The sequence below is a fragment of the Pseudophryne corroboree genome, chromosome 1, assembly GCF_028390025.1.
Source record: "Pseudophryne corroboree isolate aPseCor3 chromosome 1, aPseCor3.hap2, whole genome shotgun sequence".
In the NCBI taxonomy this organism is placed as follows: domain Eukaryota; kingdom Metazoa; phylum Chordata; class Amphibia; order Anura; family Myobatrachidae; genus Pseudophryne; species Pseudophryne corroboree.
Genome location: NC_086444.1, coordinates 820,347,798 through 820,371,156, shown reverse-complemented (window position 1 = coordinate 820,371,156; position 23,359 = coordinate 820,347,798). Strand labels below are relative to the sequence as shown.

The 23,359-nt window shown below is 44.8% G+C and overlaps 1 protein-coding gene across 1 annotated transcript in view; it reads left to right on the top strand.

Moving 5' to 3' along the window:
* DNAH6 (dynein axonemal heavy chain 6) overlaps positions 1 to 22,617 on the top strand; it is a 679,574-nt gene extending 656,957 nt beyond the window's left edge. Inside the window, exons 72-77 of the mRNA XM_063919567.1 lie at positions 5,989 to 6,116; positions 7,874 to 8,059; positions 9,705 to 9,777; positions 16,891 to 17,042; positions 20,735 to 20,957; positions 22,383 to 22,617. Of these exons, the coding sequence (XP_063775637.1) occupies positions 5,989 to 6,116; positions 7,874 to 8,059; positions 9,705 to 9,777; positions 16,891 to 17,042; positions 20,735 to 20,957; positions 22,383 to 22,486 (866 nt within the window). The 3' untranslated portion in view covers positions 22,487 to 22,617. The remainder of the gene's footprint in view (positions 1 to 5,988; positions 6,117 to 7,873; positions 8,060 to 9,704; positions 9,778 to 16,890; positions 17,043 to 20,734; positions 20,958 to 22,382) is intronic.
* Positions 22,618 to 23,359: the final 742 nt, after the last annotated feature.

The window sequence follows — 23,359 nt, the reverse complement described above, 5'->3', positions numbered from 1 at the left end:
CCCCCCCCCCCCCCAAGTGCTGCTCAACAAGCTGCTGCTGTGAGGGGAGAAGAGCGAAGCGTGCGCCTCTCCTGCCCCTCAGAGTCTATCTTCAATTCGGCATCGGCCCGTGAGCCAATCAGAGCTTGCGGACTGGCAGCTAAGGCTCCTGATTGGCTGCTGGACCGGGAACTTTGATCGGCTCACGGACCGTCGCCTAATTGAATATAAACACCAGCACTGCCATCAGAGACTGAGGGGCAGGAGAGGCGCGCGCTGCGCTCTCCTCCCCTCACAGCAACAGCGCGGTGATCAGCACACTGGCACTGTGGGGACATGTGTATCTGGCACTGGGGGCATAACTGGCACTGTGGGGACATGTGTATCTGGCACTGGGGGCATATCTGGCACTGTGGGGACATGTGTATCTGGCAATGGGGGCATATCTGGCACTGTGGGGATGTGTATCTGGCACTGGGGGCATTTCTGTATCTGGCACTGGGGGCATATCTGGCACTGGGGGCATATCTGTATCTGGCACTGGGGGCGTATTTGGCACTGGGGGCATATCTGGCACTGTGGGGACATGTGTATCTGGCACTGGGGCATATCTGGCACTGTGGGGACATGTGTATCTGGCACTGGGGGCATATATGGCACTGTGGGGACATGTGTATCTGGCACTGGGGGCATTTCTGTATCTGGCACTGGGGGCATATATGTATTTGGCACTGTGGGTCATATATGTATCTGGCACTGGGGGCATATCTGACACAGTGGGGACATGTGTATCTGGCACTGGGGGCATATCTGGCACTGGGGGCATATATGTATCTGGCACTGGGGGCATATATGTATCTGGCACTGGGGGGCAAATATGTATCTGGCACTGTGGGGACATGTGTATCTGGCACTGTGAGGACATGTGTATCTAGCACTGGAGGCATATATCTATCTGGCACTGTGGGGGCATGTGTATCTGGTACTGTGGGGGCATGTGTATCTGGCACTGTGGGCATATATGTATCTGGCACTGTGGGGACATATGTGTATCTGGGACTGTGGAGGCATATATGTTTCTGGCACTGTGCAGGCACCCATTTTTTGGCGTTTTTATATGTATGTGGCACTGTACTTGGGCATTATATGTATATGGCACTGTACAACATGACTAAAAACGGGGTTATGACACAAGGTCATACTCCTACAAACGTGATACCAAAAGGTGTGCGCACAAAAATGGGTTGTGTCTTTGTGACACATAGGCCACGCCCCCATTTTTGCACGCAAACCTTTGGTGCTTGCATGATAGTGGCTCTTGCTATTGACTACAGATCTTTTCTGGCTCTTTGCCTTTGACTGGTTGCCCACCGCTGGTCAAGATTGTAGCAATTACAGTTTAATGCCAAAAAATGCAAAATCATGCACTTGGGTTTCAAAAATCCAAAGGCTAAATATAGTATTAATGGCACTACAGTATACTGGAAACTACTGAGGAGGAAAGGGATTCACTATATCAGGTGACTTAAAGGCAGGTAATCAATGTAACAAAGCAATGAGGAAGGCTAGTCAGATGCTTGGCTGCATTGGGAGAGGAATCAGCAACAGAAAGAAAGAAGTAATAATGCCACTGTATAGGTCATTGGTACGGCCTCATCTAGAAAACTGTGTTCAATTCTGGAGGGCATATCTTCAAAAGGATATTAATACATTAGAGACTGTACAAAGAAGGGCAACTAAAATGGTGCATGGCCTATATCACAACACATAACCAGAAAGACTAAAAAATCTCTATGTATAGTTTGGAGCAAAGAAGGGAAAGCGGGGACATGATAGAAGCTTTAAAATATATCAAGGCTTTTAATAAAGTCCAGGAAGGAAACATTCCTCAAATGAAGAGAAGCAATAGGACACGAGGACATGCACTGAGACTGGAGGGGGGAGGTTCAGGAGAAATTTGAGGAAAAATTACTTCACAGAAAGGGTAGTGGACAAGTGGAATAGCCTCCCATCAGAGGTGGTAGAGTCTAAGACAGTAGAGCAATTTAAACATGTATGGGATAGACATAAGGATATCCTTACAAAGAAATAAGGCTCAAATAAGGTTTGAGATAAAAATATGGTAAAAAAAGTTGTAGACTAGATGGGCCAAGTGGTTCTTATCTGCCGTCAAATTCTATTGGGCTCTACACAACCGGGGATGTTCCGCCGAGGTGCCCGGCGGCCGATACGGCTGGCGGGCGACCCGGCGGCGCGGGGGATGAAGTGATGGGGGGAGTGAAGTTTCTTCACTACCCACGTCATCCGGCTCCATAGCTGTGCATGCTAATATGGACGAGATTGTCCATATTGGCACGCATATATAAGCAACCCAGCACCAACGATGAACGAGCGCAGGGCCGTGCATCGTTCATCGTTTGTGCCTACACACTGAACGATATGAACGAGTTCTTGTTCATTAATGAACGAGAACGTTCATATCGTTCAGTTACAACTTTCAGTGTGTAGGGCCCTTAAGTTTCTATGTTTTAAGATTTGGTTGGGGTGTGTCCAAATTGAAATCTAAAGTGCAGTGTAAAAATAAAGCTGTCAAACATATGTGGGCTACATGCAAAAGCAGCCAGTATTTACCCTGCACAGAAAAATAAATGTGTTTTCTCCCCTTGCATGGCAATATGGTAAGTTCCAGATACAAACTTACTTGCTTTTTTTGCTTTACTTCCAAATCAGAATCAGGCCTATTGTGTAGCCTTACTGCCTCACAGCACTGAGTTCTTGGGTTTGATTCCCTCCAAGGCTTTATCTCTGTGGTGTTTGCAAGCTCTCTTTGTGTTGTGTGGGTTTCCCCCGGTGTGCTGGTTTCCTTCCACAAATCAAAAACTGTGTACATGTGGTAGGGATCTGCTACATATTCTCTTTAATGCACTGTGGCATATATTGCATGTGTGCTATACAAATAATAAATAAATTGCATGCATGGAAATAAATGCAGACCATCACCCATGCCTGTGGTCGCACTTTCCCCATCTACCCACTTGCAAAAGTAGCTGTCATTTGTGCTAGCCCTATCCTTGGTACAAGAGACCCATCCAAACATATTCTGCGTAGCCTACAATTGCGCCTAAATGTCCATGACACACACAATGTTGATGACAGATGCAGAAAGTGGAGCGATTTTTCTTCCCTGCACAAGCAGGCACAGAGTCTGTTGGCGGTGACAGAGAGTTGGCTCTGTGGAAACACTGAGATGGTCGGTCTTATGGACATGTTATGGGAGGGTTGCAGGCGTGTCACTGTAGTGTTTGCGTACTCATGCGCATAGTCACTCACATTGGAGGCCTTTACTCTGACTTAGACTCAGCATCCAGCATGGGGCTGATACTAGTTTTGATAGTCTAAAGATGCACCAAGTGGTATTTGAGAGTCTGAAAAGGACTGAGACTGACAACATTCCCACTTGTCGTATCTTTAGATGCAGCCATTGGTCGCACCATCGAACTTGCACCAACCCCATGCTAGGTGCAGATTCTCTATCAGAGTATAGTCTCTACTGCAGGCGATTACGAGTTCACAACCAATTATGCGCCACACTTGTGACACTACCATAACATTCCCATAAGGCAGTGCATCTCTGTGAGTCTGAATAGCCACCTCCAAGTCACGCCCAGGAACACACAATACATTTTACATACCATGTGTTTCGATCGCTACCTCAACTGTGCGTGCACACAGTGTAGCGCCGCGCAATACAAGTTTTAAGGATTCTTCTGCACGTGCTAAAACTCTGAACATCGACAATGTGTGTGACTTAGGCCCTTTTTTACCATGAACTGTATGTTTGCCTTTAACTCATTTAAAATGCCTACTGATATGTTACTGAGAGATATATCTTTCATTGATTACAGAAGTGTCCTTATACACCTTGCCTCAATTCGCCATACGGCATGAGAGGTCAGGTGTGAATAAGCCTCTCCTATAGGTGTACTGTAACCATAGCATCTTTTTCCTTTTTATTTGCATCGCAGTTGCAGTGAAACACCACTCAGCATGGACTACAGATGCCAGGCTGCCACTTTAACTGCACAGGAATTTGTTTTAAATATGTATATAGTCACACATGAAGCTCCATGGAACTTTGGGGGTAATTCAGAGTTGATCCCAGCAGCAAGCTTGTTAGCATTTGGGCAAAACCATGGGCCTAATTCAGACCTGATCGCTTGCTAGGGTTTTTTTGCACTGCTGCGAACAGATAGTCGCCGCCCATAGGGGAGTGTATTTTCGCTTTGTAAGTGTGTGAACGCATGTGTAGCAGAGCTGTACGAACAGATCTTGTGCAGTCTCTGAGTAGGCCAGGACTTACTCAGCCGCTGCGAACACGTCAGCCTGTCCGGGACCAGAATTGACATCAGGAACCCTCCCTGCAAACGCTTGGACACGCCTGCGTTTTTCCAACCACTCCCAGAAAACGGTCAGTTAACACCCACAAACGGCTTCTTCCTGTCAATCTCCTTGCGATCGCCCATGCGAATGGATTCTTCGCACAAACCCATCCGATCCGCTTTGTACCTGTGCGACGCGCCTGCGCATTGTTGTACATACGCATGCGCAATTCTGACCTGATCGCAGCGCTGCAAAAAACACTAGCGAGCGATCAGGTCTGAATTACCCCCCATGTGCACTGCAGGTGTGGCAAATATAACATTTGCAGAGAGAGTTAGATTTGGGTGGGTTACTTTGTTTCTGTGCAGGGTAAATACTGGCTGCTTTATTTTTACACTGCAATTTAGATATCAGTTTGAAAACACCTCACCCAAATCTAACTCTCTCTGCACATGTTATATCTGCCCCACCTGCAGTGCTCATAGTTTTGCCCAACTGCTAACAAATTTGCTGCTGTGATCAACTCTGAATTAGGCCCTTTGCACATGAAAAAGCCGCTGCATGAAAGCATTTTGATGGCGATTCAGGTGTGGAATGTGCCCCCTGCTGGTCATATATTTAAATGGAATGGCAGTTAAATTTCTTCTTGCAGCCTCCTGAGGTACGAGTAAAAATGTGTGAAAAGTCCGTAGTGGTGCCGAAAACCAGACTTTAGACTCCAAACAAGAACTTTAGATGGGTTTAAGTGGCTAAACCTTGAGTTGGCAGGCGTGTTAAATGCTAATGGGCGTCTAATCGGTGCAACAATTGAATAGCTCCGATAGATGCCCATTCATATAGATGCACAGTAAAAAGCACACGCCACAATTGAATCGCCTTTGTATACAGGGGTGGTCTTCAGTATGCCGGCTGTCGGGATCCCGGCGCACAGTATACCGGCGCCGGAATCCCGACACCCGGCATACCGACACTTATTCTCCCTCGTGGGGGTCCACGACCCCCCTGAAGGGAGAATAAAATAGCGCCACCGTGCCCGCAGTGTGGCGAGCGCAGCACACCGGCGCCGGCGGTTGGGCTCCCGGCGCCGGTATGCTGGTCGCCGGGAGCCCGACCGCCGGCATACCATACTACACCCGTATACAGATTCAGACTCAGTTGCACACAGATGTACAAATGTCTAATGTCAAAATGGTCAGTGCAATTTAGCAAAGTAGTTTTGTCGCTGCCAGTTTTATTTCTGAAAATAAGATGCACATTTTGACCAAAAAAGGTTCGTTGAGAGTGGCTGTTTGGCGCAACTGTAGTCACAGTATAAAAGGACACATCTGTAAATTAATTCATGTAAGTTACTACTAGCAATGAGCTAGATTTATGAGGCAGCAGCTTTTGAAACCTCCCATTTCAACGCAGATTTTACCTGGAAATGTAAAGTTATAATAATAGTAACTGGATAACAACACGTGCTTCGTACTTAATATTATTGCTGCATTAGGTTAATCCCATAGGAGTAATGTGAGGCCCGGCATATCTCTTTGACCAACTACTGACATCAGTCTTCCATTGGTTGTTTTATTAATCTATATCAGTGATGTGATTGAGCTAATTGTTACTTGGACTTTGGGTATTTAGGAAAATTGGATATGGAGGCTGCATCAGAAATGCTGTTTACCAAAGACGCTAAAGGACGTGTTAGTTCGCTGACAACTGTACTTGGACAGGAAGTGGACAGATTTAATAATCTTCTCAAAGTACTTAAGGTAAATTGATTGAGTCATTTATGATTATGAGCTTTATTATTAACTATTATTACATTATTTGAAGTGAACACACACAAAATACTGCCTTACTGCCCAGCTCTGTGTGGGAGGCACTGCTTATGTATCTACTAGACGTGCGGTGAGACTTATAGCTCAGGAGGCACTGGCTAGCACCAGAGCCAGATTTACAAGCAATATATGAGCCAAAGCGTACATCTGGACATTATACACAGGTGCTGGAGTATAAACTCCTGGAAATCTGGTGAGTTTTGATTAGAGATGTGCAGAAAAGATACACAGGTGAGGCACTGCCTCACCTGCCATAGACTTTTTACTCCAGAGTTTTGGCTATAAAAATTATTAGAATAATACAAAGAAGGTATGTGTCTCTGCCTATAAGCACTATACGCGGCATTACTAGTATGACATTGGAGAACACTAAGGAGATCAAAGGTGGGATCTCAACGCTGCTACCCTACTTGAGGCTCCATTTTCCTTCAGTTGAATCTATTGTAACTCATCTGATTATGAGTTGGTTCTATTCATATTTATCTGGATTGCATGCTGCCTTCGCAAACTACTTTTCACACTGGCAATGAGCATATATTTTGCGTTTGTCATTTTATAGACTGTGCAAGCTTACTTGGGACAAACAGCTTGATGAGTACGATACACTGTGGGATCAGACTGCATCAGTGCTCCGTATTGTGTGCATTTCAGCATGGCACGCCTGCTTGGACACTACACAGATGGTGCTATGCCACCAGTGTTGTTTCTTGCTGTTGCTCACAAGTAAACTCCAGGTTTAATTGAATTATGCCCACATTATTGTATTTCTATAAAAATATTTCTATAAAATGTATTAGACTGAGGAAAGCTGTTGACAGTGCCCTTTGCTATCATTTCTACAACACTTTGTGCCTGTTTCAGAGGTGGACGGTGCTGCGTTCCCCCTTGCCTCTGTTGGTGGAGGTGCGGCAGAGATAATATGCAAATGCTAGTTTCAGCCTCCACCCTGGTGTATTAGCATGCATGTGAATGTGCAAGCACTGAGATGCCCACTCTCTGTAGGGCAGATTTATTAAGCCTGGTGAAGTGATAAAGTGGAAGGTGATAAAGGACCGGCGAATCAGATCCTAACTTCCATGTTACAGGCTGGGTTTATAAAATAACAGTTAGGAGCTGATTGGCTGGTGCGTTATCACCTTCCACTTTATCACTTCACCAGGCTTCATAAATCTGCCCCTCTGTCTCTGCATGCTGTAACACCGCCAGAGATTCATGACATTCCACCATCGGCACACCATCGCGCTCCCCATTGACACTTGCACCTGCACTATGTAGTTTCTCTGTCTGAGTATGGCCTCTGTAGCAGCAGCTTATATAGCATCAGCGCTGGTATTCATATACTGTTTAACCCAATGGCAACAGCACCTTTGTGCATACACACTGTGACTCTGGCACTGGAAGGGTTTTCAGAATTTTTGTTCATGCACAGTTGCAAATAATCGCACAACTACCTGAACATCGGTATTGCGCACGGTTTGTGTCTGCCTCTGAATCAGGCCCATCATGATAGTATTTCCTTTGCATCAAAATCAATGCTTTACAATTCTAAATTAAAATCATGCTTTTCTGACATCTGAAATCATAAATATTTAAAACAATGTTTTGGATGTTGTTTGTTGCTTTAGATCTGGTAAATGAAATGTGGATATCCTACATGCTAAGTATTATGGGTTTGTTTTCTCCCACAGAACTCTCTAGAGACACTTAATAAGGCTATTGCTGGTTTTGTGGTCATGTCTGAGGAAATGGAAAGAATATACAAAAGCTTCCTGAACAATCAGGTTCCCACATTGTGGGCTGATGCTGCCTATCCGTCTCTCAAACCCTTGGGATCATGGGTTAAAGATCTGCTACTGAGGACATCATTTATAGATGTAAGCACTGACATACTGTCTTGTCATGACGTGGACCTCTCTCTCTCTCTCTCTCTCTCTCTATTTATTTGATTTCATTATTGTTCAGTGTACTGTAGCAACAACACAGCCTTAGTTACAGCAATGTATTAAACATTTCCAAACATGATGTGTTACTTATTTTGTGGAAATGTTGATAGTGTTTCTCCATCCTTCTCAGTGAGCAGTTTATTGTCTGGGATGTAGTTATGTGACCGGCGGTCTCCACAACACCTCCCCCTACGTCCCGACCACTGAAAATACCGACAGTCGACATGCCGACTACAAGGGACTATTGCCACTCGTGGGTGTCCGCGACACCCACAGAGTGGGCTCGCCAGCAAGCCCGCAAGAGGCTTCGTTTCGCTCGCCCGCAAGCCCGTCGGCATTCCGCAGCCGGGATCCCGGCGCCAGGATGCTGACCGCCGGGATCCTGGCCGCTGGTAATGCGCACCCAACACATTGTCACAATAGAGGACCTCCTTCAGTAGGGATTGCAAAATTTGTGAATCGCAATCCGGCCAATTATCAAACGACTGCGCATGCACAGTGTCTAAAAAACGCAGTTATGCCCAGGCATTTTTAAGGAGGGCCTCTGACGTCAGCGATGACCACTTCCAGCCTCTTGAGTTTCAAGAATTGTGGATGACCTTGCCTGGCACAGATAGGAAAAATCATTGATGTTCCGGGAATTGCGTATGGTTTTGCAATCAGCCCGCACATTGCGATGCATTTGCAATTTCTACAATGGGCGTTTTATCTCTATTTCTGGGCGGCAACTATTTAATCACAGAAATTGCTTTTTAGCAGAAATTGCAATCCTTACTGAACGAGGTCCAGAGTACACTTGTAAAACTAATGGGAAAGTAATGGACAATGTTATATTCAAAATACTGTATATAAGTTCATCCAGCATAAAAAGTATTTTATAATATTCATAGATATAACTGTTTCCTGCCTGTGACATAACTGAATCTATGTGACACTGCATACCCAATGCTTTTAAAATGTTCCATCCTTGAATAACATTATTTCCCTACCTGAAATCCCGCTATTTCTCACTCATTGGGCCTAATTCAGACTTGTACATAAACCTGATGATTTACGTAGAAATCCTATGTTTACGTGCTTGGGCAGACGGAAGACAGGTCTTGCAATATCATTCGCAGCCCCCAGGAGGCCGCAGCACAAGTGACATGATGGTGACTGATGGCCGCGATGGTAATCTGATGCTGCATCCTCAGATGCAGCACTCGGATCTATCTCCTACAGACGCCTCTTGCTGCATTTGCATTTTGATTTGCATGGAATTGCACAGCGACTTCCCTGTGCTTCCCTGAGGCTGTGCAATACCTTACATATCTGAATTAGGCCCATTATTATTAAGGGATGTGTTATTCTCACTGAGACATAGTCTCAAAATTGGAAACCGTTTGGAGCATGGTCTAAAATATCCAGTTGTTTTTCAAAGTTTGGTAGATAAATAAATCAATTTTATTTGCACGAAAGGAACTTGCAATTTATATTTAGTGATTCTCCTTGTTACACTTGGAACTGCTCCAAAATGTCAAGTTCTCAAAATATTTAAATGTAATAACGTTATGCAATATCATTTATTTGTCTCTAGGCATGGATTCGGATGGGTCAGCCAAAGTCGTTCTGGATTTCTGGTTTATTTTTTCCTCAGGGTTTTCTCACAGGTAATGTCTATATGTCCTCAACTGATTTATGTAGGCTTTTCCCACTAGGGTTAACATTCTCCATTTTCCCCACATTGATCGCAACTGAGTAGAAATTGTGGCATTTTAATTTTGCTTAATGGGAATATAAAATAATTTTAAAACTAGTATATAGGACCCAGCATATGCCGAGTGTCACATCGGTCTTCTCCCCTTGCGCTGCCCTATCCCGCCCTCAGTTATGTACAGTCCTGCCCCCTCTCAGCTGTTCTTGCCCCCCCCCCTCCCACTCTGTCCGCACCACTTGAACCCAGATTCCTCCACCACCACAACCGACCCTCTTGTAATTAGCCATTACTGGTATCCAGTCCTCCTCTACTAGGACTGTGCTGTCTGTCTCTCAGTAGGAGCCGATGGTGAGCACAGACTGGTTTCCACTGCTCACACAGTAAGGAGATGGGACAGGTCTTTTGTAATTTTTATGTTGATGTTAAAAATTTGTGCCTCTATGGATGGCATTTACACTTATGTATTGCGCCTTATTGTGTATGTTAATGAATGATACTTACAGTATGTCTGCTTGTCTGCACAATTAATGCCAATAGTTCAGTCACCATTATAATCTTTCCTACTAATGACCATTAATGTCGATTAGTCAGCAAATCTCATAGTAGATTGACAGCCCATGACAATTTCCCTGTAAACATTATCAGGAAAATTTGCCTCGCTTACGACCATGAGAGGCAGCAGAACAATTCCTTTGTCAGGGAACCTTATAGGTGTCCCTGTTTTACTCAGACTACAGATGTGTTCTCAATATGCCATGCAGCGGGAGATGACTGTTGCGAGTGACAGGTCCCATGCAACTCTACTAGCATTGTATATATCTGTGTGTGACTGAGTTTGAATCTGTATACAACGTGCTAAGATGCAGCAAAGCTGGTATTTGTTATACAGATTGAATTGGTCCAGCAGCCAGGCATTGACGGATCCAAGGGCTGCGGTCTGGGTCACAAACTATATAGAAGTGGCTGAGGTGCAGAAGATGAAGATCTTGCTTGGCCACTCTGAGCACGATCGCAGTAGCTCATTGATTGGTGAATGTTTATCCGACAATAAGAATGCAACTGGGGCTGGGCTATGGTCTACCACTGTAGTCAGTAAGTGGGATATGAAAAGTTTTCATGGACAGACTAAGGGACCAATTCAGTTCAGTGGTATGTGTTACTGAACAGTCAAGTACTCTAATTAATCTACAATAGTTACAAAAATAAAATTGATATATAAACTTTGAAAAGTCATTGGGACTCACTTATGAAACACCTCGGTCTGTACAGGTGCACCTAGTTTTCCTCCAAATCTTATAGGCAGGGCTGGATCAAGGCTGGTGGGGGGCTCAGGGGCAATGAAGTTGAAGGGACCCCCAGTAGTAGCAGTGATGTCAAATCCTGAGCGCACTCCCAATGCCCCCTGCCCTTACACACTCACACCCATACAGATGCATATACCGCAGCGGCGCCTAACCTGGATGCTGCAGCATGCAGGGTCAGCGTGCCGCATAAGAACAGACGTGGCCGGCTCAGAGTCACTGCCTCGTGGTATTCCCAATCCCGCAAGACTGACTCTAGCTGGAGGAGCTCCTCAGCGGCCTATGTTAATTAACAGCTCAGGTGCTGGAGGGGACTATACTCCACATTGCATTATGTGGTGGCCCCTAATGTGTGTGGGGCCCTCGGGAAAACCACCCCTGTTGCTGCTTCCCTCATCCAGCCCTGCTTATAGGTTTGCTCAAAAAGATAGTGCACAAAGGCAGTGATTGCACTGGTGAATGGCAGGAGTTGGGCAGAGTGAAGGATTTCTTGGCATGGTCGCAACTAGGGGGTGGGGGGTCCTAAGGGGGCATGCGCCCCGGGTGCAGGATTTGAGGGGACGCTGAGGAGTTACAGAGGAGCAGGGGTTTTTTTTACCGGCAGTGCTGTGCTGCTCCAGTGAGACAGCAGATTGCTCCCGGGGTAAGTGCCTCTGCCTGAAGTTGGCTCCGATACTGTGCGGGTGAGCTCTAGTACCTGGTATCTCTCCTATGCCGGCTACGTCTTAAACTCAGTTCTTTGCCATGCAGTGCTGCGACTAGCATGCAGTGAACCGTGCAAACTATAGAAGCGAGCTGTTGGTGCTGAGTTTTTTCAGCAGGCTATGATCGCGGCTGCCTGCCCAGCACCAATCGATAACAAGCTGCCGGTTACACACCATTGAGAGGACACACTGCCCCAGGATTTTGCTTGTTAACAGGTGCAGTCACTGATGTTACAGAAATCAATGGCTCACCTCCAACTCTCGCTGAGTATCACTACAGCAACTTTGTGGTGAGTTTAAAGACAGACTTTATTATCGCCACTGTGCTCCCAGTTAGCAGTATGAACCCCTGCTTTGCCTCCCAGATGGGGGTATTTGGTGTAGCTTATAGGGGAATGTAGTGTAGTGATGTAGTGTACCATATAGGGTATGTAGTGTAGTAATGTATTTCAGTATAAAGGGGCATGTAGTGCACTGATATGGTGTAGCATATAAGGGGATGTAGTGAATCATATAGGGTATGTAGTGCAGTGTATAGGAGCGTGTAGTGTTGTAGTTCAGCATGTAGGCGATGTAGTATAGTGATGTAGTGGAGTGGATAGGGGAATGTAATGCAGTGAAGAAGTGTTATGATATATGGGGGGTCATTCTGAGTTGATCGCTAGCTGCCGTTGTTCGCTGTGTAGCGATCAGTGAAAAAAATGGCTAATCTGCGCATGCGTGTGCACCGCAATGTGCACGCACGACGTACGGGTACAAAGAGCATCGTGGTTTTGCACAGGTTCTAGCGACGCATTCAGTCGCACAGCCGATCACAAGGAGATTGACAGGAAGGCCGTTTCTGGGTGTCAACTGACCGTTTTCTGGGAGTGTTTGGAAAAACGCAGGCGTGGCCAGGTGTTTGCTGGGCGGGTATCTGACGTCATTACCGTGTCATTCGTCGCAGCAATCATCGCACAGAATAAGTAACTACAGGGCTGGTCTTGTTTTGCACAAAATGTGTTTGCTGCTGTTGCTGTGCAGGCGTTCGCACTCCTGCAAAGTGAAAATACACTCCCCCGTGGGCAGTGACTATGCGTTTGCACGGCTGCTAAAAACTGCTAGCTAGCGAGCGATCAACTCGGAATGGCCCCCATAGTGCAGTGATATAGTGCAATGTGTGGGGACACACAGGGGGGCATGTAGTGGAACACGCTGCTGGGGGGGCATGTGACACTTAGGGCATTTGGGGCACATAGGGGAATATTGTCCAATAGTATACTCCTTTTTAAAAAAATATTCGATAATCTGATTATTTTAGTCTGACAGGATTTGTTTCTTTGTTTTTTTTTTGTTTTTTTTGAGTGTGTGTGGGGCGGGGGCCCAAGTTACTGTCTTACCCCGGGTGATGAAAATCCTAGTTTCGGCCCTGTTCTTGGTCCACAAATTTTTTATTTTTGGACCAAGATTCTTAAGTGAAATGAAGGGTTCGGGAGGAAGTGTTTTTTTATGGATTGATTATTGATGTGTACCCACAGCTACAAAAGGATTCAGAGCTGGAGGAATTTCCATCTCATTCTACACTTATAATGGGAAGCATGTTGTGCCTTACCAGCAGTGGTGGCTCTTACCTTTATACTTAAGGGAGGACTGCAATTGCCTAGCTACTGCTGATTGCACCTGGTGCACCACATACAAATAATCTACTATACATCACCTTATGCTATGACATACAGCCAGTGCCAGATTTAGGTCCACATGGGCCTGGAGCTGAAATTTAGGAAGGGCCTATTGTGTGCCTCGGCAAGAGGTGTGACAAATGCTGCAGTGGTGTGACTGGTGATGTGGGGATGTGACCAGTGTGGTGGGTGTGTGGTCTAAATAGGGGGTGTGGCCTATGCCATGTGAGTGACACATTCACCACTTACTGATAGACATTACTTACTGACACACACGCACAATAGATAAACTTCCTGACATAGACTCCACTTACTGACAGACACTACATACTGACACACAAACGGCACAACACAAAACTTACTGACAGAGACACCACTTACCGACAGACACTACTTACTGACACACACACGCACAACACAAAACTTTCTGACATAGACACCACTTACTGCCAGACACTGCTTACTGACACACACGCACAACAGAAAACTAACTGACACAGACACCATGCAAAATGTACTGACACAGACACTACTTACTGACAGATACTACTTACTGACACCAGTGGTGCAATTAGAATTTTTTTCTCTGTTACTGTGCCAAAAAATGGGCGTAGTCACATGTCATTAGAGAATGTGGCCATGTGACACTAGGTGGAGTGGTTATACATTATGTGAATCCATGGCACAGATACTTACTGTCCCTGCAGACTACAGAGACAAGGAGAGCAGTACATCACAATGGTTATAGAATGTAAGAAAAATATATAGTAATAATAATAATAATAATAATAATATTATATATATATATATATATATATATATATATATATTTATTTATTTATTTATATGTTGTGTACCCAGCACTCATCCTGTTATGATGTCAATATTTGCTCCAGTGCCCTCCTTCGGTTTTTCAAGCTGTGCATAGAGTACAATGAGGCGGCACTCCCGAGTCTTGCTGTTGCAGATTTAGGATCAATAAATCTTACTGCACCAGCAAGACTCAGGAGTGCCGCCTCATTTTACTTGTGGGGAGGGGGCCTGACCATTAGAATTACTCAATGCTGGGCTGGCACCCTGCCGTCACTTTTTCTCTGCCAGTCTGTACACCTTGCAGCAAGAAGGAACGCGAATGTGCAGCGTGCACCCACGTCGCCAAGCCCCCAGGGTCCCCTTCGTGCCATGTGCGGGAGGGTGATGACATCACCTTCACGCTCCCAGCAGCCCTGGTCCTGGAAGAGGAGAATGTGCCTTTGGCACCCCCGAGCAAGTCCTGGGAGCTTGGTGGGGGTGTTTTACAGTGTTGCGGGGGCACTGGCGGACACATTCTTAACTGTACGTTGTCCTGGAGCGTACTGCCACACTTGCAGGACTGACACACACACACACACACACACACACACACACAATGCAAAACGTACTGACACAAACACTACTTACTGACACACATGGCACAACACAAAACTTACTGACACAGACACCACTTACTGACAGACACTAGTTACTGACACACTCACAACGCAAAACGTACTGACACAGACACCACTTACTGACAGACAGGGCGGGCATAGAACGTGGTTGGGAGGGAGGGCATAGAACGCGGGCGGGCATACAGTTAGGCCGAAGGGAGGGCGTACACAGTAATAGATCTGCATGGCGTGCACGCTCTGCAATCAGTTGCAGTTAGCCAGCTACAGGCGTGCGTGAGGGGGTGCCAGACATTAGGGGGTGCCTGTGTGCACCAGGCACCCCCCGTGCGCACGCCTATGCTTACTGACACACACAAACACAACACAAAACTTATTGACATAGACATCACTTACAGTACATAGGAGACCTCAGGGCCTGCTGTGGGCTGCGACTCACATGGTTTTGCATGCCCCCTCAGCTCTGACATCCAGAGACACAGCTCTCCTAAAAGACAGCAGCCTCCTGCCCAGACCCTTCCCTTCTTTCATGAGGCATTTTATTGATGGGAAGCTGCCTGCAGCAGGAATGGTACGCTGCAGCATAAGCATTTATATTTGATGGGCAATGGGACGGAGCTTCGGGCAGACCTGGGGGTGGAGCCTCGGATACAGGAAAGGTACTAGTGGTAGTTTCATTCCGTGATGGGGTGGTCAGGACACAGGCTAACCAGTTCGGGTGGTGGTGAATAGGCAGCCGTAGGTGAGTGAGCTGCTGTGTATGATGACAGGAAATAATTTTTTTCCTGTCAGCACTAGCTGCCTGCACTGCAGGGGATCCTGTGGGCCTATTTTCAATGGAGTGCTTGGAGCTGCAGCTCCATCCGCCCCATTGTTAATCCGGCCCTGCATACAGCAAGACTCCTATAACCCACCCATAAGTCGTGGGCTAATTGAATGTGCTGTAATCTAATTGATCCCCCAGAACTATTCAGTTAGCCCAAAATACAGCCCACAGGCTGCAGCTAACAGGGATTTAATTTTTTTGTGTCTGAGCAGACCCCAAAAGAAATCCCCCAAAAAATAACCTGTTAACACAATGCCCAATAACAGGGATTAAAGACAGAGGCTACCACCTTTTTCTTCACCCAGTAAATTACCGCATCTAATTGAATTCCTCCCTAAAACACTATCATAAAAAAATCATTGTATTTATAACAGTAAAATTTATGTATAGTTGACTTTTGCTTTGTCAGCATACCTTTAACTGCAGTAACAGTTTCTAAGACTGCTCAGTGTGCAGCCCCTAGAAGCACATTACGGGCTTCGAGTAAGCACAGCTTGTGCTTCCTGCTGGAAGCTTACTTTTGCTAATCACACTCTGGCCTGGCAGTCCCACAGGGAAGACGAGTCCCCCCCCCCCCCCCCCCCGCCCCTTCCCTGAGACTGGAAGACCTGTTGAGATGAGAAGTTACTCCAGAGCCAACCCTGTCTCCTGCTACCTGTCTGAATATACTCACTGAGTGGCAGAGATGAGGGCCAGGTACGGGACCAAGTGCTGGGACAGGACCAAATGCTGGGAACCAGACCGGAGTACAGAGCTCACTGGGGTGGCAGCACAGTGGCAGTTTTTTGTTGTTGTTTATGTTTTATTTTTATTTATTTATTATTATTATTTTTTTTGGGGGGGAGTACTGCAGCCCCTAGGTAAAATACGTCACTGCTTACCAATATACTGCAATGGAGACCATTTCAAGATGCTGTGTGCAACATGCAACACAGATAGTGCCAGTGCTTACTTCTTTCCCCTTTCCCAAAGGAATACAATATGTCACTTCATTGTGTTTTTTATTTGTGTCATTGTGTGAAACTTCTGTAGGGCCTGGAATGTGCTGATGCCTACTGAAATTTACAGCTATGAAGCAATTATAGCTCTAGTCAACTTGATTATTTATGATACAATGCTAAAAACTTTATGTAAAATACATATGTTTTAGGTACACTGCAGAACCATGCTCGGAAATATAACTTGCCAATAGACGAACTTAGCTTCCATTACAACATCCTACCACATTATCGAGATCAAGCAGCAGTCATTGAGGCAATGAAAACCATGAAGTTTGGGGAAGAATTATCTATGGACAAACTGGTAAAATTATACTGCTTTGCATAAGTATTGTATCATTGCCAAATTACTGTCATCATGAGTTGCAGAAAGTAGAAATGGAGGTGATGTGACAGATGGTCTTTTTGACCAGTCTTTGAATGGAGCACATCTACCAGCCATAATACACAGTAGAAGGCAGCTTAACTGCAATTCTAATTAATTATCTAGGGTCATTGATTCTGTGGACTTTTTGTCGTCATTTTAATTACATTTTACTTATATGGTCTCTTTTATCCACCTTTTCATTGGATTTATGATACTTTTCACAAATATTATTTAGTGTTTATCAGCTTCTTAATTAATAAGATCTATTTTTAATATGGTGTTTTCTGTTACACCTGCTACTCTTAAAAATGTTTTAGATGTTCAAGGCAAAAGGAAATCATTTCCAGCACAGCTGTTTAGGTTGTACAGAATTAATAAAAAGAGAAAATTCATAATTGAGGTGGTCTGCCGTTGAAATTTTTATGAATTTAATATAAAAAAAAATCAATTAATAAAGTACATTGTTTGACAGCAGAAAAGCCACGAGCAAGCTGATGGGTGGATAGGAATAAAGTGCACATTTCTGTATTTGAGAACGTGTGCAGTAAATAACGCATGACCGCACTCTATGCATGTGCTAACAATTTTAATTGCATTAAATAACATAGTCTTGTATCCCAAGTAAATTGATAATACAGCTGCTACCCCATATGCACATCATTGGAATCTCTGTGCAATTTTCTGTACTGCAAACTACAGCAAGGACATCTGGGAAGCGAAACCAAAGAGAGTGCACGTTTCTCACAGGTTTTGTCTTCCTGGGGTGTACAATGTAATTGTAAACATTGTATAATAAAGTGGAATTTGTCTGGTAGTAAATGGCAAAACATTGTTCTCTCCTTGGCAAAAGAATTATATATCCAAACTAGACAGTATGTAATGCATATATTGTGTAGAGAGGAAGAGCCCGATGTTACAGAAACAGATTGGGTTGATCATTCCGGCCGTTGGGATCCCAGTGGTCAGCGTGACAACGCCGGGATACCGGCCGCCAGAATGCTGGCAGGGGAGCAAGCGCAACAATGCCCCATCCGTGCTCGCCACGCTGCTGGCTCGGTGGCTCGCTGCGCTCACCACAGGTTCTATTCCCACTCTATGGGTGTCGTGGACACTCACAAGTGGGAATAGCCCTTGGCCCCCTGCCAGCCTTCTGGTGGCCAGGATCTTAGCGTCATTATGCGTCCTGACCGCTGGAATTGTGACTACATCCCATAGAAACATAGAATATGATGGCAGATAAGAACCACATGGCCCATCCAGTCTGCCCTGTGGGGATTAAGGTATTAGGGCTAGGTATTAGGTTTTGGGTTAGGGTTAGGGTATTAGTTTGGTTTATCGTTTTGGGTTAGGGTATTAGGATTGGTTTAGCGTTCTGGGATAGGGTATTAGGATTGGTTTAGCGTTCTGGGTTAGGGAATTAGGGTTAGTTTTACGGTTTGGGTTAAGGTATTAGGGTTGGTATAGAGGTTTGGGTTAGGGTATTAGGGTTGATTTAGTGTTTTCAGTTGGGTATTAGAGTTGGTATAGGAGTTTGGGTTAGGGTATTAGGGTTGATTTAGTGGTTTCAGTTGGGTATTAGAGTTGGTATAGGAGTTTGGGTTAGGGTATTAGGGTTGATTTAGTGGTTTCAGTTGGGTATTAGAGTTGGTATAGGAGTTTGGGTTAGGGTAATAGAGTTGGTTTAGCGGTTTGGGTTAGAGTATTAGGATTAGTTTAGGAGTTTGAATTTAGGGTATTATAGTCAATCCGTCCTCCCTCTTAAAGGTTTATGGCAGTGATTTTCAACCTTTTTTTACTCACGGCACACCGAACAATATTTTAAAATTGCCAAGGCACACCATCAGTTCCCCACAATAAAAAAAAATCCACACATACATTGGCCTACAGTATACAGAAAAAACAATCACATTGCTCCCCACATAAATCATGTTGCTCCCTACATAAATCCTATTGCTCCCCACATAAATCAATCACATTGCTCCCCACATAAATCCTTATTCTCCCCACATAAATCCTATTGCCCCCCACAGGAGAAATAACATAACATATATTAGCCCCTACCGGTCAGCTGTCCTCCTCCCTGTCCCTCAGTGGCGGGGGTTGTTCATAGTGGAGTGCTGCGAATACTGTGCAGCGGGTGGGCGGCAGGTGTGGATGTTGGTGGGCAAGGAAAGCTGTGTATGCAGTCAGGAACTGGAAGATGTGTGTGCAGGCGGGCGGGCTGGCTGGGTGGTGAGACGCTGTGGCCGTGACCTATGACATCACACCGCCTCGTCTTCAAGGCATAGGTCACGGCCGGAGCACGACTGATCCTCTAAGAAGAGCCTGGGCCAACAGTTCACTCTGAAGGTGCAGGAAGCTGCTCTGGCTCCGCGGCACACCTTGCAACTGGTCGCGGCACACTAGTGTGCCATGGCACACTGGTTGAAAAAGCCTGGTTTATGGTGTAGTTACAACTTTATTTGTAATAAACAGTAATGTTACTTCTACATATTACTTGAGACATACAAAAACATACAGGTATAGTCGAAAAAGCACTGAAAATATGCTAGTGAGATATTCAGTAATGGGAAATGCAAATATATATTTTCCACTTGTATCATTCACTGCTTGAACTTAATTAGTGTTACTTAAAGACAAGGAGAAGTGGGTTATAAAAAAAAGTGTAAAAGATTTCAGAAACTATGGGAACTTAATACTTTAGATGTCATGCAGTAACAAAGGGATATGTATTATCTAGCAAATAGCATGAATCTTCCTGACCTTGCAGAGAAATGCACAATAAGTACTTAGAAGTTATTGACCTCAGTAGCCCATTACAGCTTGTCATGTCTGGCTCGCTAGATAGCATTTCTATGTGATCCCTTGCCCACTGCAAACTGTAGGATTAGCATTAATAGACATGGGATTTTCCTATGCAATAAAATTGTCATACTGTAATTGCTTTTTGTAAGGATTGCGCAATGGGTAAGTAGGGTACTGTACAAATAAAATATATTGAGTCACATATTAACTGTTAGGGCTTCAATACTCCCAGATCTGTCAATAATGCTACATTTAACAAAGTATTGTTCTAGCATAGCAGTAAAACCGTATCAATTGTTTGGTGTATGGATACGTGGTTATCTGGACTACAGTGTATAACTGGTTGCTAGTGAAACTTCTTACATATTTCATAATAAAATAAACAAGTTGTCTATGGTGATATTGCCAGGATTACCAAATTAAATGAGAAAAGAATAAACCCATCTCAAGTCTAATAGGCTCTACACACTGGTCTATCTGACTGAAAGATATGAACAATCTCGTTATTACGAGATACCGTTCATATCATTCAGTGTGGAGGCACAAGCGGTGAACGATGCGCAGCCCCGCGCTCGTTCATCGCTGGTGTCCCGTCGGTTGTGCATGCAGGCCAAGATGGACGATCTCGTCCACATTTGCCTGCACTTCTATGGAGCCGGGTGATGCCCCCCCCCCGTCACTGCCCCCCTGCCGCCAGGTCGCCCGTCGGCCGTATCCGCCCTTTAGGGTCCTTTAGGCTTCTACTGTTTAGCCATCTCTGTTTTTTTCAGTCAAGTTTAGACATAATACATTTGCTAGTAATAACAATTGACTCCTCTTCTTAGCTACCATCTCCTGAGGATGGTGTATTGGTGCATGGGATGTACATGGATGCCAGTCGCTGGGATGATGAAAATATGGTGATTGAGGATGCATTGCCGAGGGAAATGAATCCAGTGTTGCCTGTAGTACACTTTGAGCCCCGCCAGAACTATCATCCCACTCTCAGTTTATATCAAGCACCACTTTATAAGACTGGAGCCAGGGCAGGGACACTTTCCACAACAGGTAATATAATGCCCCGCAATCCTGTCTTCTTCTAATTTCCAAATGGTACGGTCAGTTCAATGCAATATGTGTGTTTATGTCTTCATGCTGGATAAAACATTTGTTGCTCTAAGGTTATGGGATGCTTTGTTCAAACTATTGATGTTTTGATAATGTGGGCACTGTGACACTGTCTGTGAGAAGTTGAGAACGCCACCTCACACAGACACGCAGTGTATTAGGAAATATTGGTGCAAACCTACAGTAAGTCAACAGAACATTGTAGGTGGAGCACAGGAATATTGCTGACCATGTACAGTACTCATAAGCCAAAGGTAGAAAAATTAGAGGTAACGTGTGTGCTTTAGTTGAGGTTTCTGCAGATAATGTAATAAAATTGGAATCCAATATTATGTAACAAAGGGGGTAATTCAGCCTGATCGCTGTTGTGCGAATTCACAAGGCGGACAAATATCGAATAACTGCACATGCGTATGAATCACGCGTGAGGCCAAACTGCAATTGAAATCAGCATCTTTTTTGATCGCTAGGCGAACACAGGTTGATTGACAGGAAGCGGACATTTGTGGGTGGTTACTGCCCGTTTTCTGGGAGTGCCAGAAAAAATGTAGGCGTTCCCGAGCATTTTCTTGGAGGGTGTGTGACATTAGCTCTGTCCTGATCAGTCTGTTTGTATTGCAGTGTAGGAGTAAGTCCTGGGCTACGCACAGACTGCACAGACTGAAAAAATAATTTGATGTTGAGTTAGTTGTGAATGGATTTGCAGCTGGCCGGCGTTTGCAAAGCTTTTCACACAGTGTACGCAGACTTGCACGGTGCGGATTTTCACTCTGGCTGGGCGGCGACTATCCAATCGCAAACCTCTGCAAATTCACAGAGGAGCAATCAGGTCTGAATTAGGCCCAAAGAAAAATGAGTGCAACAAGCCCCTAGCGGGCTCGCTGCGCTTGCCACGCTGCGAGCTCGGTGGCGACCTTTCTAGTCCCACTCTATGGGTATCGTGGACACCCACGAGTGGGAATAGTCCCTGTTGGTTGGCATGACGACCACTGAGATTGTGAGGGGGCGGGATGTAGGGAGAGGTATTGTGAGACCGCCGGTCACATAACTACATCCCCATATAAGGTATGCAATTAATAGCCCAGTAGAGATATAGGTTCCAGGCAAGATCGCATGCTAGGTTCTAAGTTTAAATAAAGGCGTAACATTTACAGAATGGGCTCTCTGCTCTGGGTGCAGGCAGACAATGGCAATGTGTACACACTGCACCCATTGTAGATACGCCACTCAATGAATGCTTTGTTAAATCGAGGATAAAGTACAAGGTTTGGTTTGTTCTTTTAACTAGTGTTTGTCTCCAAGATAATGTGTGCCAGCTCTTAGGGAGGCGTCTGTGCTAACCTGCTCTTATTTTCCTTTTTCCAGGCCATTCCACTAACTTTGTGGTTACAGTACTTTTACCATCGAAAAGACCCAGTGACTATTGGATATCAAAGGGCTCAGCACTTCTCTGCCAATTAAATGAGTAACTTCAAGACATGAGAAAGTGCCAGTTTACCAATGTTAGATGCCAAATTAATATATATAAATGTTTTATTTTCGCTCCAACTGATTTATAACATAATATATTTGTTTTAAATATATAATTAAACATCAATAATATGTGTCCTTTGTTTTTAAGTAATTGGTGAATATTTTCCAGCACTGTTGCCTTATTAGTGACAAATCTTTGACTCTCCAATCCAGCAAAACAACAAAATCAAGTGAAACAAATATGTGACTCTTGGCAGGTAAGCACTAGTAGGATTTCAGGTATTTATTGTTCACATCTAGACCAGGGGCAAACGCAGGCATTCTAGAGGGGGCTTTCCAAATTAATTTCACAATCTCTCATTCTGCGGAACATTGGAGCAAGTGCTGGGGTCTGTGGAAGTGGTTGACGAACCTAGTACTAACCCTGGACATACTGTTTATGTACACATTGGTCTTTTTATATACTGAATATATGGAAGGTCTATAGTATAGGCTGTAGCAAACTTATTTAATATAAATAAGTGGTCAGGAAAAGGTTAAACATTCCATAATATATAAATACACATACATAATAGAGCCTGTAGGAGACAGAACTGCACATTATAAGCACACTCTCTGGTCCATTGTGATGATTTCTTCTACTATGGGCTGTTGCTCAACAGACACAGCAAATTTGGTTGAAGAGGCTGCTACCACTGGCACTGGGCATGTGCAGCAGCTCTGCTCTATCCTTTAAACTGCATGTTGCCGTGGCAGCTCGAGTAATCATATTATATGCTGCTCCTATTGTGGTCATAATTTGACCCACTAGCCAATCGGAGGGGGTTTCTGTGCAACCGGAAACCTCCTTTGCATTTGCCTATGTAGAC